Raw genomic sequence first — 15,282 nt, 5'->3', positions numbered from 1 at the left:
GTAGATGGAGTTCAAAAAGAAAAAGTATGGTTTTTACACTCTTCAAAGGGCATTCTACCAATGGTTGCAAGTTTCTAGAAATGTTTTGATGCAAACTTATTCTGTTACTAATCTTTTTGGGAATGATATTTGCTTGCACATAATGTGTGCAGCTCATTCATTGCATGCTTTTGAAATAAGATTTCTCCATGAACGCTTTCACAGAACACTTCGCTCAAAAAATACAATAAGAAAACACTTTCATCTTCGGCAGCTAGTATTGAGCTGTTCTCACTTCCCTATCATTCTTAGATACATTCATTATCCCTTTAAACTTCTTAATACATTCATTATCCCTTTTTGAAACTAGAGATGAACCTTTCAAGACCACACTGTGAGAACTGATCATCACATTGATTTAGTCAGAAAACAATTATTGTTGTCACATTTGCATTTTATTAAAAATAAGCTAGTAACCAAATTTTCAAACGTATTGTAGGCCATCTGAATGAGCAGTGTGAATTGGTTTCTTACACGCCTGGATTGCTGTAGAATTTCACTATATCTGTGCTTGCTCTCACATCAAAATAATGATTCTTTTAATAATGTCAGAGCAATCTATGGAGGATTTTCCATGGCTTCTTCAGGTTTAATACATTCATTATCCCTTTTTGAAACAAGAGATGAACGTTTCAAGACCACATTGTGAGAACTGACCACCTAGAACAATAGAGGCATCGCGCAATTGCAATTAGCCTAATTCGCACCTGATCATTACATACAAAGTACTTTGGACACTGTTTCTCAGTGACCTCAAAAATTACATCTCCACTGCTATAGAAATATGTTTGTGTCATTGTTAATGTTACCATGTATGTGTATTTAAAAATCTATGTATAAAAATATATACAAGATGTGGCTATTAAATAACAAAACTTCATGTGCAGCCACTACACAAGCACCTCCTCTGACACAAAGGCATGGTAGTTGATCTTGAACCTTTCCCTAGTTGTCTGCCAAGTCGCGTTCCAACACACTCATTCGCCTTACAGCAAGACAGGTTCTCATTACCTTGGATTTTTGCAGTTTGCCAGAAAAATGACAAACAAAAGAATCAAGCAACGAATCAACCTTAAATTTTTAACAAAACTAAAGATAAAACAAACTGAAAGTTGAGTCGTTGCATCAAGTTTATGGGGAAGGAATTTTATCAAGAGTTCACATGTTTGAATGGCATAAAAGATTTTTTAGAAGGAAGAGATAATGTGGAAGACTATGAACAACCAGACCATCCAGTATCCATGAAAACTGATAAAAATGTAGACTGGGTATGGACATTGATTAGGAGTGATCATCGTTTAAGCATCAGAACTCAATATGGACAAAGAAACAGTTAGACAAATTTTAACGAACATTTAGGGATGAGAAAAGTGTGCTAAGATGGTGCCAAAAATTTTGAATGAAGATCAAAGAATGAGAAGACTCCAAATTTGTGAAGATATTTTGAAGAAAAAAAAAAAAACCTGAAGATCCAGACTTTCCAAGTACTGTAATTACTTGAGAAAGTTAGCTGTTAGATTACAATGCAGAAACCAAAAGACAGTCGATGCAATGGAAAACAAAACAATCCCCCATACCAAAAACAGTAAGAATGTCAAAACCAAAAAATGAAAACCATTCTTCTTGTTTTCTTCAGTATTAAAGGAATTATTATGGCTCAGTACATTCCACCAAATCAGTGTCAATCAAATATACTACATTGAAGTTCTGACAAAGCTGCATGAAAAAATTTGAAGAGACCTGAATTGTGGAAGGGTGGTTGGATGCACCATCAACACAATGCTTCAGCACTCTCTGGATGCTAGTATCTAGGCCAAGAAACAAATTTGGGTGTGTGAAGATGTCAGACCTAGCCCCCTTGTGACTTTTCTCTTCCCTAAACTGAAAAGTGTACTTAAAAGGGAACCCATTTTCATTCCATTAAAGACATTCAGAAAAAAAAAAAAAAAAAAAAAGAAACCAAAGTGTTAAAAGGGCTTACAGATGTCTTCCAGAAATGTTTGTGCTTGGAAGAAATGGGTGGAACAGTGTGCAAGCCCAATGCAATTATTTTGAAGGGAATAACTCAGAAGGTACAAAATATTTCATTATATTTACTTTATTGCAAGAGTCTCGTTATTTAGCAGCCACACCTCGTATCAGTATTCAGAGATGAAGTGGAACAGTCATCGAATCCACAAAATTTTTGATATTTCAGGTAATTATTGATAAAAAATAAATTTTCTGTTTATACTCAGGGATGACCACATGGCCAAAGGAATTCATAAGATAAAGAGAATACAAGAAACAGCACAGTATTTAGAAGTCACGGGCTTGAAATGGGATCACTCAAAGCACATGTACTTATGTACGCCGTGCCTGACCACCTGGTTATCCTTTCAGTTTATTTGTCAGCATGGGTAACTGCATATAAGTTTCACAGTATCAACATCAGTATTCTACTGCCATAATAAAAACCCACACACTGCTTAAAGTTTCTCCATTTTTTACTAGTTGCCACCTTACTTGATGCCATTCAGGTCACTGAACACGTTATCTTTAGTTGAATGAGGTATAGTGCTGGAAGCTCTTGCTCTTCACTTCTAGACTGACCAGGGGAAATTTTTTGCCTTTTTTTTTTGACATCACAAATCAAATCAAAAATAATTATTTTTAAATAAACATTTTCATATTAGAGGTTCTCTCCAAGCTGAATTTGCAACTTTTTTCTGGAGTATGAAAATCTAAGTCACTTTACAAAAGATGTTTTGCTAATTAAAATCAATATGCATAATTAAATAAACTAATTATTCCTGAGTCTGTGACACAGCCAATATTTGGGCCCCCCACAGGCAGGCACAGTGGTTATCACCCTGTTGTTTTGCACCATGTGGAAAAGTCAAATTGAAATCCCATCATTAAGGAGAAGGAACTTTCACATGGCATTTTTTGTACTGTGTGTCTGAGTTAGTCAATGTCAAGTGAAGGTCGCATGGTTTCTCTCCTAAAAGCCATTTTTTCATTCTGCAAAAGAGGAAAATCAACCACAGAATATGCTGCAACTTCACAACCCTTAGTTGCCTTGGCACAAATTCAAAATCAACCAATATTAGGAATAATCAAGAATTTCTGTAACAATACTGGTTGTAACATAAATGAGACTAATAAAATAAACAATTTACACTGCTAGTAATAAGCGACAAGATTAAACTACAGTAGAGCAATATCTATGAAAGTTGCTATATTGATGTTCTATTTGAGAACAATTAAAAATTACTGAAAATTAATAGGCAACTCAAGGTTTCTTAGTTCCTGATTCTCTTATGAAGTTCTAGGGTGACACAGTACATTTGCAATATACAAAACTATCATGTTGTGTTTGCAAATAACATCAATACAGCAATTTTCATCCATATTGACCAAATGGAAGACAGAAAACAACGTTCAGTATCAGAAACTTCAATTTTTGGGGTTTCAAAGTCTTGAGCCAGGGCATCCACGTGGGAACCTGAATGAGCTATTCGGGGATTTGAAAGGTCTGAATAGTCTACATAAAAATGGGGATATTATTTTTCTTTTGCAGGTGGTGCAAACTAGAGAAAATGTACTTAAATCACTGAGGGATAGTTTATTTAATTAAGGAAGGATGGTACAAGTACTTTATTTTTTTTATTTAGAAGTGAGACAAATTTTGCTTGGTGAAAAGATCTTTGAAACCTAATCAAAATTCAGGAACTCTTTTTATTTGAACTTTATTGAAATTATTAACTTATTTACAAATAAAATAGTCGGCTTAATTTTTAACCGTTATATACAGTAGGACTTGAACGATAATGTTCTCCAAAGTGTAATTTAATATTGTTACTTTTATTAATTGTCATCTTGATTAACAATGCAAGATTCAGTGCAAAACTAGGACATTGGCAATATAAGAGCCACCATGGAAACTAAATGATACAGGTCCTAAAGTCTAATGCTGATGAGCCTTCTAGCAACTTGACTTTGGCAATAAACTGAAAAATATTATTTAATTCAAAGTTGGCATTGTAGGGTTTTAGAGACTTCACACGGCCATCAATGATCCTGCTCACTGTCTACTCACCCGAGTGCTCTTCAAAGTGTGTTTTTTAAAGTGGTGCCAATTTATCATTTTGGATTAAATTCAAGTCGAAGTGGATCTATTTGGTTCGGTGAGTCGACTGATGTTTATTTTATGCCTAACTTCTAAGGCGTTCTCCAGTTATGAACGACTTTAAATCTTCACCCTTATCGTTCATTCACGGTTCACGGCTCGTTCATAATGGCTACGCCCTATAGGTCCGGCCGTTGTTTTTAACTATCATTCTTTGCCATAGTTTTAGACCACTTATCTTTTAGAGAGTTATGGATACCCTAATTAATTTCATATCAGCTGCTACTGATTTTAGTGAAATTGTGTTGATTGCTGTGATTTGAGAAATATATTGTTTTGGCGCGAATAATTTCGTCCTTTCTTCTTCGGCCACTTTGTTTGAAATCACGAGACCTCCAGGGCGATCGGCTATTGGTTCTCCTGAAGCCAGGAACTTAAGTTAGAACTTCTAATTAGGAACATTTATTTATTAATTATGATGTCAGTAGTAATTAATACTGATTGTCTATTTAGTTAATTAATGTGGTTATTCATTTTGGAACATACTATTTACATAGCTTTTGAAGGGGACTCTCTTTTATTGTGCATTGATACATCTGAATACTGCTCCTCGGGTGACGTGAGCAATCCTCTGTCGCCCAAGAATACAATATGCAAATTTTTTCCCATCTCTTTCAGCGCCCCCTACCGACAAGAGTTGGAAACTCTTCTTTTCAGTTAATTATTTAAATTCTTCACTAGCCATTTCTGGATTTTTGACTAAAATTCAGTAGAACCATTCACCCCCTGAATTTAAATATTTCATCCCAGCAGAGCAAGATGGTTGAAAATAATGAAAATACTGAAAGTTCACAGGATGAGGTTAGCACGTCTGAAAGAGACGAATCGGAGACTTCTAATTCACTGCTTCTTAGAGTATCTGGCAAATCCTCCTCCAAGAGAAAGAAGTCCAAGGGAAGGTCCAGAGCTTGTCCTCTGCGCTCCTCTTGCTCTCCACTTCCTGCACAGATGAATAATATTTGTATATCACCTTACATAGACCATAATTACTCAGCTTCCACCTTGGACCAAAGAATCTCTACACCAGTAGCTGCCTCCATCCTCGAATCGATGGCAAACTCCACCTCAACCGCAGCCTTACCTGCAGCTCCAAACACTCCTGTAGCTGCTGCTTCTGAGACGCAAAACTCCTCAGGTGCTCACCAAACTCCATCAGCTCTGCCACTTCAAACTGCCCCAGCAGATTTCTTGGCTACACAACTACCGTCTACTCTGGACCAAGTGGTCTCATCTGGGATCCCACCATCCAGTATGCTTACCATTCCTGCACCACCTGTTCTGGCTGGCCTCTTTAATGAGGGAGACACCACCTCCTTCCATCAGATCATCTCAGTCTTGCACAGGAACTTGGTGGCACTCCTCAACCAAGACTCCATAAGATTCACCAAAGCCACTGGAAACTATGTCCAGGAGCTTTGGACAAGCCTAGAAACAATCACAACAGCTTTTCTAATCGAGAATGAGAAGCTAAAAGCTGTCAATGAAGAAATCAAGACAAGGTCTACAATACTGGAAAAGGCCTTAGACATCTGCGCTACGCTTCCGCAGTCTTCACCCGAGCGGGAACTGGGCCTAACCACAGAACCTGAATCAACTACAGTGCCCTCTTATGCTGGTGCTGTATTTAAGAACCTTCCAACCTCTAAACTGGGTGCCTCCATCCAAGGGCATCCACCAGAGACCAGTCAACAAAACCCCCAGCATATAAGAAAGAGAACCCTGATAAAACAGCAGAATCTGGTCGTTATCAGACCCATTAACTCCAAAGAATCACATACAAGTGAACAAATCAAGACCAAAATAATGACAGAGTTGAAAGATGATCTCAAAACTACGAAAATAAAAGCAATAAGAAAAACTAGACATACAGGCATAGTGATCGAAACGGAAACTAAAAAAGAAGCTAACAAAATTATGACCAATGCAAAAATAATGACAATGGGTCTAAAGGCAGAGCCGCCAAAAACGTTGGGGCCCTCTATCATCATTTTTGACCTCAGTGACAACCTGACCCCGCAGCAACTCACTGAGGAACTATACTGTAGGAACTTGCAGGAGTACTTCCCAGACTTAGAGGCAGATGCCTTAATCACACCTAAATACTCAAAAAAAGTCAAAGGAGGAGGAGGCAAAAACTGGATTGTTCAAATCAACCCAATCGCCTGGAAGGTCCTTAACAATCAAGCAAGGGTCTACATAAACTGGGGCAGCCACCGCTTTCGCGAACATGTGGCTGTGCCTAAATGCTTCAAGTGTTGACCTACAAAGTCATCCAGGTGGAAGGGGAAACCCCCTGGGCAGCAATAGCTGTAAGAAACCCTGACATCACAGCCACAAAGATAACACAACTTTGCACAGCCTGGGCCGTATGTGCCCACATTATTACAGCGCTTGGAAACTTTTACGTCGTTGCCCTATACTGCCGTCCAGGAGAAGATATTATCTGGGCTATAAGATACCTTCAAAGTGTACTAAATACTCTTCCTGGAGGGAGAATTATCGTTGGGGCAGATGTAAACTGCAGGTCTCCCGCGTGGTACAAGGGACAAGATATTCTTGTATTGATTGCGGCCTCCAGGGTTACCCCTATATACCGCTGTAGCATCTGTAGGTTATTTATAGCCGGCAAGTGTGTGTAAGTGTGTGTGTGTGTAAGTATATATGTGTGTTGTGATGGTTGTTGTTTGCCGGCCCTGGAGTCTTAGCAGCCGGGAGGCAGGGAGCAAGCTACCTGCGTCCCGACTCCCGTCCCTAGCCACGTGGAGGCGCTCCAGGAACTATCTAAATTACACTTAGTGGGATTCCAACAAGTGGAATCCCGGTTATAGTAAATAATGAATAGGGAGGATAAAGTAGGAGAAAAGAAAGTAGAAGAAGAAATGAGAGCAAAACACTCTCTCAGGAAAAGAAGAAACAGGAAAGAGGAAAACACTAGTTGGAAAATCTAACAAGCGAGAGAGCTTGAAGAGGTAAAATTTTGAAGCCTGAAGGCTTGTACAGTTGAAAGAAAGATTCCCCAAGCCGGGAAGGAAGCCCAACTTGCACCGACAAGGGGAAAAAGAAAAGTCTCAAGGAAAGAACATAGGTAATGTACAAGTGGCTATTAGATAGCCACTTAAAAAAAAAAAAGAATAAATTAAGATAAATAATAAATACTTATGTCACCGATATGAAACATAGCAGTAAACATATTAACAAATTACACTGCATAAGCAGAGAGTAAAGCGTGGTACAGCACAACACCAGACCCTCGAGGAGCAACAAACGGCCAAAGACTGGAGAACTACCTGGGTAACTCCCCTTTCGGAATCCTCAATCAGCCAAACAACCTCCCCACTTTCAGCAGCACCCTTTGGGAAGTCACCATTGACATTTCTCTTGCTACAAGAAACACAGCCAGCTATATCTCCGACTGGAAGGTCCAAGATGATTGGACGACCTCGGACCACCGAGCCATTACATTCAGGATCACAAAAAACTGTAATAGACAACCAATTTCCAGAGTAATGCAACATAGATATGCAATAGAAAAAACAAACTGGGACACGTTCAGGGGTGCCCTGCTGGAAATGGTGGGAAAACAGCAGCAGAAACTCAGGCAAACTCAAAATCCAAACCTTCTTCAAAAAGAGATTACCACCCTATTAACACAAGTCTGCAATGCCACAATTAAAAGGAAAAAACCTTCTCCGGGAGCGGTGCCCTGGTGGTATGAGGAGCTTCGAAGGATGAGAAAGGAGGTACAAGCCAAACGAAAAGCGTTCCAAAGGGCGAGAAGATCTTGGCCCGATGTGGAGGTCGAAGAACTTAAACAAGTATATCGAACAGCAAGAAACGTGTATACGGAAAGAATAAAGAAATCAAAGCAGCAATCCTGGGAGCAACTTGTCTCTTACACGGGAAATTCTGACCCCTGGGGGGTGGTGTACAAAATCACCACAAACAAACTCCCCAGGGGGGAAGTGAACACCGCTACAGAAACCCCGCAGGGAAACCTAACCACCACCTGGAGGGACTCAGTCTCAAACATCTTAAACAACGTTTTTCCTCCAAACATTAATCCAACAACAACTGAGCAGCATGAGATCTGCAGAGAAAATGAAACCTACTGGACTGGACAAGTTGAACCGCAGTTCACACATGAAGAACTCCTAGCCGCAGCAGCTCTTATCAAAGGGAAAAAATGTCCAGGGCCTGACTTGTTCGAGCCTGAGATTGTGAAGGTTGTGGAGCTTTCCCCAGAGCTATTGCTGCACCTATTCAATCTCTGCCTACACACTAGCACCTTCCCTGATGACTGGAAAGTTGCAAATATGAAACTTATCCTTAAAAATCCGACAAAACCACCACATCTACCAAGTTCGTACAGGCCCATAGCCCTATTGTCCGTATGCAGCAAGCTCCTAGAGCGTCTCCTCCATGTACGGATCCAAAGCCACTATGAGAAAGCAAACCTAATATCTCCAAACCAATATGGTTTCAGACCAGGGCGTTCCACGGTTGATGCTCTACAGGCACTGCTCACTGAGGCCCACCAAGCAGACAGAAAATACTTCCTGATTACAATTGATTTCGCGGGAGCGTTCGACACCCTTTGGTGGCCGAGCGTCCTCCGCAGACTCAGGCAAGCAAATGTACCGGACAATTTGTTCAATATCATGAAAAGCTACCTCTCAAATAGGGTAATCACAGTAAATGCACCTTATCAGAAACCCACAAGACGGATACACCGTGGCTGCCCCCAGGGCTCGGTCCTGGGGCCGACCTTATGGAACATGGTGATGGACGAATTTCTATGCCTTGACCTTGGGGAGGTTCGTTCACAAGCCTTTGCTGATGATCTCATCCTGATGGTGACTGCAAATTCCAGGGCCCAGCTTGAGACATTGGCAAACCATGCACTCCAAATCCTCCAGGACTGGGCAAAAACACACTGCTTGACCATATCACCATCAAAAACAAACTCTCTGCTTCTTAAAGGAACTCTCTGTATTACAAGACCACCATAGATTAAAATTGGAAACAAGACCATAAAGTTGTCAGAGCAACTGAAATATCTTGGCATAGTACTAGATAGAAAACTCTCCTTCCAAGCTCATCTCAAATACATCAGAACCAAAGTGAAAAACTATACTGCCATGGTTGCTAGGATATCCCGTCGGGACTGGGGTCTCAGCAAGCGAACCCTCTCGTTGTACTACAAGGCTATCTTCATCCCTGTGATTACGTATGCAGCCGGAATTTGGTTTGGCAAGGCTACGACTGCAGTAAACAGACGAATCCTGGATTCCACTCAACGCACGGTCCTGCTCTCCATCTCTCGTGCCTGCTGCACTGTGAGTACTCACGCCCTCCAGGTCCTGGTGGGGGCCCTCCCCCTCGACCTGGAGGTGGTGAGAAATGGAATGTTGTACCATCTGTCTAAGGGCGTGTCTCAGACCTGCTTGGGATTCGAGCTGAATCTTACCAACAACCAAAAATTTGAGAAGAGGAGACTTCAAGCACACATGCAGTGGGTGTGGCAGGACCGCTGGACAAATTCAACCAAGGGGGAAATCACCAGGAGATTCATCCCAGATGTTAGCAGAATCTATCCAAAATCCCCATTATGGTTTTCTCCAGGCTTGTATGCCACGTATTTGCTTACTGGCCATGGTTCAATAAAGGCAAAACTAACAACCTTTGGCCTAGAAGAGGACTCAACATGCGCCTGTGGAGGAATTGAGGACTGGGATCACCTCATGCACGAGTGCCCCCTCTACGATGACCTCCGCTGCCAGCTTATCACAAAGTTGACTTATATACCAAAAGGCAAAGAAAACCACTTACTGGATACTAAGGAAGAGTATCAAGCTCTCACCAACTATGCACAGCAGCTTTTCTTGAGGAGAAGACAACTAATTGCAGCAACATGATAACCCTCTACTAAATGAACCCAGGGACCCTGATGGTACTGGAACCAGGCAGCTAAACTTAACCAGCATTACCATTATTGGTGTGAACTACTATACATTCTCCAAAATGTCACCCACCAAAGATAACTACCAAATAACTACCTTTGAATAGAGACAACCCACAAATTAAGACAATCTAAGAAAGACAAAAGGTTCTTATTCTTCTGGACTTGTCTCTCATGGATGTGACCAATAAGACAATCTCCTAGATAAAGACTGACAATGCCACCGGCATGCCATTGGATGTCAACTTCTTTTCTTGGCCAATTAGCATTCCGAACCATATACCCTAACTTGGTTCACTTTAATACCCCCTCCTCTGGTAGGGAGAGGGAGGGGACGGGTTTGTCTCCTCCCCCTCCCTGCTACACCCTTTTTTTCTCCTGGTGGGGCCAGTCTCCACTGACCTTTCTGGGGTTGCCTTCCCTATCATCCCCATATTTCTATCTGTCCCCCCCTTCCTCAGCCTTCACCCCTACTCTAACTAAATATGCATTTTATTCTATTTTATTTTTATTTTATTATAATTTTTTTATTGATTTTTTTATTATTATTTTTATTTTATTTATTTTTTTTTATTGATTTTTTTATTATTATTTTTATTTTATTTATTTATTTATTTTTTTTTTTTATTTATTTTTATTTTTTTATTTTATATATATATATTTTTTTATTATTATTATTTTTTATTTTTTTTTTTTTTATTTTTTATTTATTTTTTTTTTTTATTTTTTTTTTTAGGCCCTTGCCACTGAAATCTTAGGAAATTAGGTGGCAGGGCCTGCCAGAGTAATTACTTCTAATGCGATCCCTCTATGCCTGACCTGCCTCCTCGGTGTTAAGTGTGGGCAACGGGGGGTCCCACTAGGGGCCCAACAACTAAAAGGTCAGAGGAACAACACAACATGACACTACACAACATAAACATGTACCTTACACTTTTTAAAATCTCTGGCCTTCACAGTGTTCTGTGTTTCACAAACAGAGTACACAACACGGAGATGGGGGAAACCCCTTGGGCCGTTAGACAATGAACACTTTACACTTTGTCTACTCACCCCAATTTCTGGAAGCAGGCACTGCTTAAAATTATTCAAACACCAAGAAAACCCAATACTGACCCAAGAGTGTACCACCCAATCTCTCTGTTAGCCAACCTGGAAAAGCTGTTTGAAAGAATGATTGGTCCCAGAATCCAAACTATCCTAAATTCACAAAACCTTTCATCCAACTCGCAGTGTGGCGTCAAGAAAGGATCCTCCACAGAAGATGCCATTGCAGCCCTTGTAAAGCACTGTACACATTCCACAGCAGTCTATGAGATGGCCATCTTGGTGGATTTTGAGGGTGCCTTTGATACCCTTTGGTGGCAAAGTTCCCTCAGGTCCCGTAGACTGGCAAACTGCAATCAAATATGTTTACAAAGTCATAAGATCCTACTTCAGTAACAGATCAATTCAAGTCACTGCCCAACACCTGTCATATTTAAAATTTATAAACAGAGGTTGCCCACAGGGGTCAGTGCTAGGAACACTCCTTTGGAACTCCGTACTTGATCAGTGGCTCACCAGAAGTTTTGACAACTATGTCAATTTTGCCTATGCAGACAACTTGGTTATTTGCATTGCAGGAAGATCCAGGAGAACCCTTGAGGACTGGGCAAAGATTGTCCTGATAAGCTGGACTCTTATAAATAAATTAAAAATATCAAACACAAAAACAAAGCTAATGATCTACAAAAACAGGTTGGATTACCACAGACCCCCTAAAGTGCTTATTCACAGGAAGCAAATTCCATATGTGGCACAAACTAAACACCTTGATATCATATTGGATGACAGGCTCAGTTTCCAACCACACATGAACAGTTTGGCAAACAAAACCAAAGCCTTCACTGCGGCTGTCATCGGATCTCCCATTTGAACTGGGGACTCACCAAAAGAACCCAACCTCTCTACTATAAAGCTGTGTTCTTGCCAACTGCCTCCTATGCTGCTGGGGTCTGGTTCCATAGGGTCGCTAACAGTAAAATCCGGGCCAAACTCCTTTCCATGCAAAGAACCATGCTGCTTGAGACACGAGTACCAAGAACAACCTCAACTAATGCACTGCAGGTTCTATCAGGGGCCCTTCCCCCGGACCCATATATAGCTTATAGAGGCTGCATCTACAAGCACAAAGAAGGCCTACCAACCTCACTCCTTAGAATAGACTGCAATCCTGCTACAAATATCAAACATGAAAAAAATAAAACCTATGGAATAAACTCCTCTCCCATTGGCAGGTTAGATAGGATGAAATTCCCACTGGAGAGGTCACCAGACTTTTTATCCCAGATGTCACCTTTGCCACGAATAAGCTGCATTGTAATTGGTTTTACCCATCCATGAGCATGTCCTACATCCTAACAGGACATGGCACTCTTAAAGCAAAACTGTTCCAGTTCGGACTGGCAACAAATCCTCATTGCTCCTGCCTCAACTACAAAGAACAACAGACAACACTTAAAAATAAGGTTCAGAACATCTCAGTAGTTATTTTATTTTTGTTATTTTTATTTGGTTTTTAGGAGCATTAGCAACTAAGGCTATATTGCTCCGGGATATGCGGTGGTCATTCCCTGACCTTTCCACATCCTCCGTATTTGGTGGTGACGGGCTCAAACCCCGGTCTAATTAAGAAGCGTGTGCTACGCACTGCTGCTCCTTCCCACGTGGCTACAGAGGCGCCACATCTCAGTAGTCAATCTTAAAGCCTTAATTGAAAATGAGACTAACTTTCAAGCCCTTCAAATCTTCACCAACAATGTCATCAGCAGAAGAATTCAGATACTTCAACAAGCTCTTCGTGAGCTGTTCCCTGTGTCACCTACCAGTCATCCTGGACTTGAATTCTTTTGAACTCTGAGGTTGTTCGGAGATGTCAACCACTGGTGTGTTTTTTTCATTTATTTATTTTTTCCTCTCTTTCTGCTGGTACTCAGGACTGGGCATCCTGAGTACGGCATTGCTGGTATCCACTGGTATTGCACTACCTCCAGTGGATGCAGGATTTCAGCACAGTACTGAGGCACAGATAGTAGATTATGCCCGGCTTCACATGCCTTGGGACGGGCATCAGGTAGCTGCTCACTTTTCAGGCCCTGTTTACACAGATTCTGTAGTCAAGACAGACAATTTGCAGAGATGGACCCAGGTCCTGGAGCCGCTACAAACAGGCTACATACATACACACATCATTGAGTGTACATACATGCATTTCTTTTATTTTTGAGAGTTTTATTGCATTTTACAATTTTGTAAGAGAAGCTCCATTTTCTGCTGGAGTTTCTTACACGGGTTTGAATGATTGTAAATATAGAGTATTTCTGTATTTATGTAAATAAATATATAAAAAAAAAAAAGTCTACTTAGTCCACATTGCTGAAATTTGAAATAACTTTCAATGAAAGTGTTTTCTTCAATTCTATTTTTCCAAAAGAAAATTCCAAAAATTTGTTAGATATTGCACTAAAAGTTAAAATGTAACCCAAGTTAAGCATAGTCTCAATAATTATATACACATGCTGCAAAACATGAATTTAAAATTAGCACACATCTCTCAGGTCCAATCACTGTAATGTACAGGCTTAGCACTCTATGGCTGTGCATCCAGTCATTATGCTTTCTTGCTTCATGGAAAAGTCTAGCTAGCATCAAATGGTTGAAGTGCATGGGCTTTTCAATTGACATTTCACTCACTTCAAATATCAATTGAAATAATGATGAAATGAAATAATAATGATCAGAAATAATGGAGATATACAAATAAGATTAAAAAAATACATGTTTAAAGTGCTGAGAGGTATTTTATTTTCAAAAAATAATTTTAAATATAAAAAAATGGATTTTTCATATGTTCAGAAAAGATTGAAAATAACTGTGGGATCAAAACAAACAATACTGAATTGTTTCATTCCAGTTTTTATGGTTATAAATGGGGTAACTTTTTATCCCATTAGCAAGTATGCATATATAGAAAATAAAATCACTGGTATGCCAAGTTATGGATTAATGATGTACAAATGCAAGATTGAAGTATTTATTTTTTTACTATTATTTGTTTTCTTTTAATCAGCAGCTATAGAACTAGTTTAATGCATGCAAATTATTTCTGACTATTCAGAGTTGTCCATTATGTTAGGATAGTGTGTACAAATTTTTGGTAATGATCATGATCACACGCGCGCAAGCAAAAGTTGCATTAATCACTTAACAGTTAAGTTGTTTGGTCTACTTTTCAAACATTGGTTTACTTATGAATTTGCCATGGGTATCTATCTACCTCCCTAAATATTACTGTTTTATAGTACAATCAAAGTAAATTGATCACTACATAACTGCCCCCCCCCCCACATTCAGGGTGCTCAAGACAAATAAGGTGGGGTTAATTTTATCTGTCATTTTGAAACAACATGACCACCAATTGATTTAAGCCTCCTCTGTTAATTACAGTTTCTTTATGGTCTGATCCAAACCAAATTTACTATACTTAGGGGAATTGTAAGAGTGCATTCTCACCTTCCTAATAAAAAATCTTTCAATCCACCACAATGAAATAAGATGACTGCCACTTGATGTACAGATCATCTGTTTGAAACTTCTATTTACAATCCAGCAGAAACAAAATTTACAATACTTTATAATACAAAATTGCACAGTTGCACTAAACTATCTTTATCATCATCTTTGGAACTAGTATTATACAGGGTGTTTCAGTTAAACGTTTCAGAACTTCTAAGAGGGGTAGGGTACATCCTGACAACTCGAAATCATATAGCAATGTGGGGTCGGAAATGCTTTCCTGAAGTGGTGTTGTACACAGAAGCACCATAAAAAGAAAAGAGATGGTAAGTGAGAAATCGTTTTAATAATACATGAAAAGAAGCAAAAGGTACATGGATTAAAGTAAGTGTTCGAAGTTTCTTCAACCTCGTATTGCTTTCGCACAGTGGTACCTTGGAAAATGTGCTACAAATCTCCTTTTTCCTGCTGAAGTGTTGTTTTCCGATGAGGCATCCTTCACAAGGGAAGGAATTTTCAACACGCATAACGACCATATCTGGGCGGTCGAGAACCC

At 39.8% G+C, this 15,282-nt stretch overlaps 1 protein-coding gene across 1 annotated transcript in view; it reads left to right on the top strand.

The window, feature by feature from the left end:
• The window catches only part of LOC150075969 (uncharacterized), a 265,177-nt gene extending 250,877 nt beyond the window's left edge, over positions 1-14,300 (top strand). The window contains exons 10-11 of the mRNA XM_090387220.1: positions 4,964-5,990; positions 14,281-14,300. Coding sequence (XP_090243346.1) covers positions 4,964-5,990; positions 14,281-14,300 — 1,047 coding nt within the window. The remainder of the gene's footprint in view (positions 1-4,963; positions 5,991-14,280) is intronic.
• Positions 14,301-15,282: the final 982 nt, after the last annotated feature.

The sequence above is a fragment of the Mastigoproctus giganteus genome, chromosome 13 (genome assembly GCF_048544385.1).
Source record: "Mastigoproctus giganteus isolate SK-2022 chromosome 13, ASM4854438v1, whole genome shotgun sequence".
Lineage (NCBI taxonomy): Eukaryota > Metazoa > Arthropoda > Arachnida > Uropygi > Thelyphonidae > Mastigoproctus > Mastigoproctus giganteus.
The sequence above is the reverse complement of the archived record's forward strand: the minus strand, read 5'-3'. Positions and strand labels throughout refer to the sequence as shown.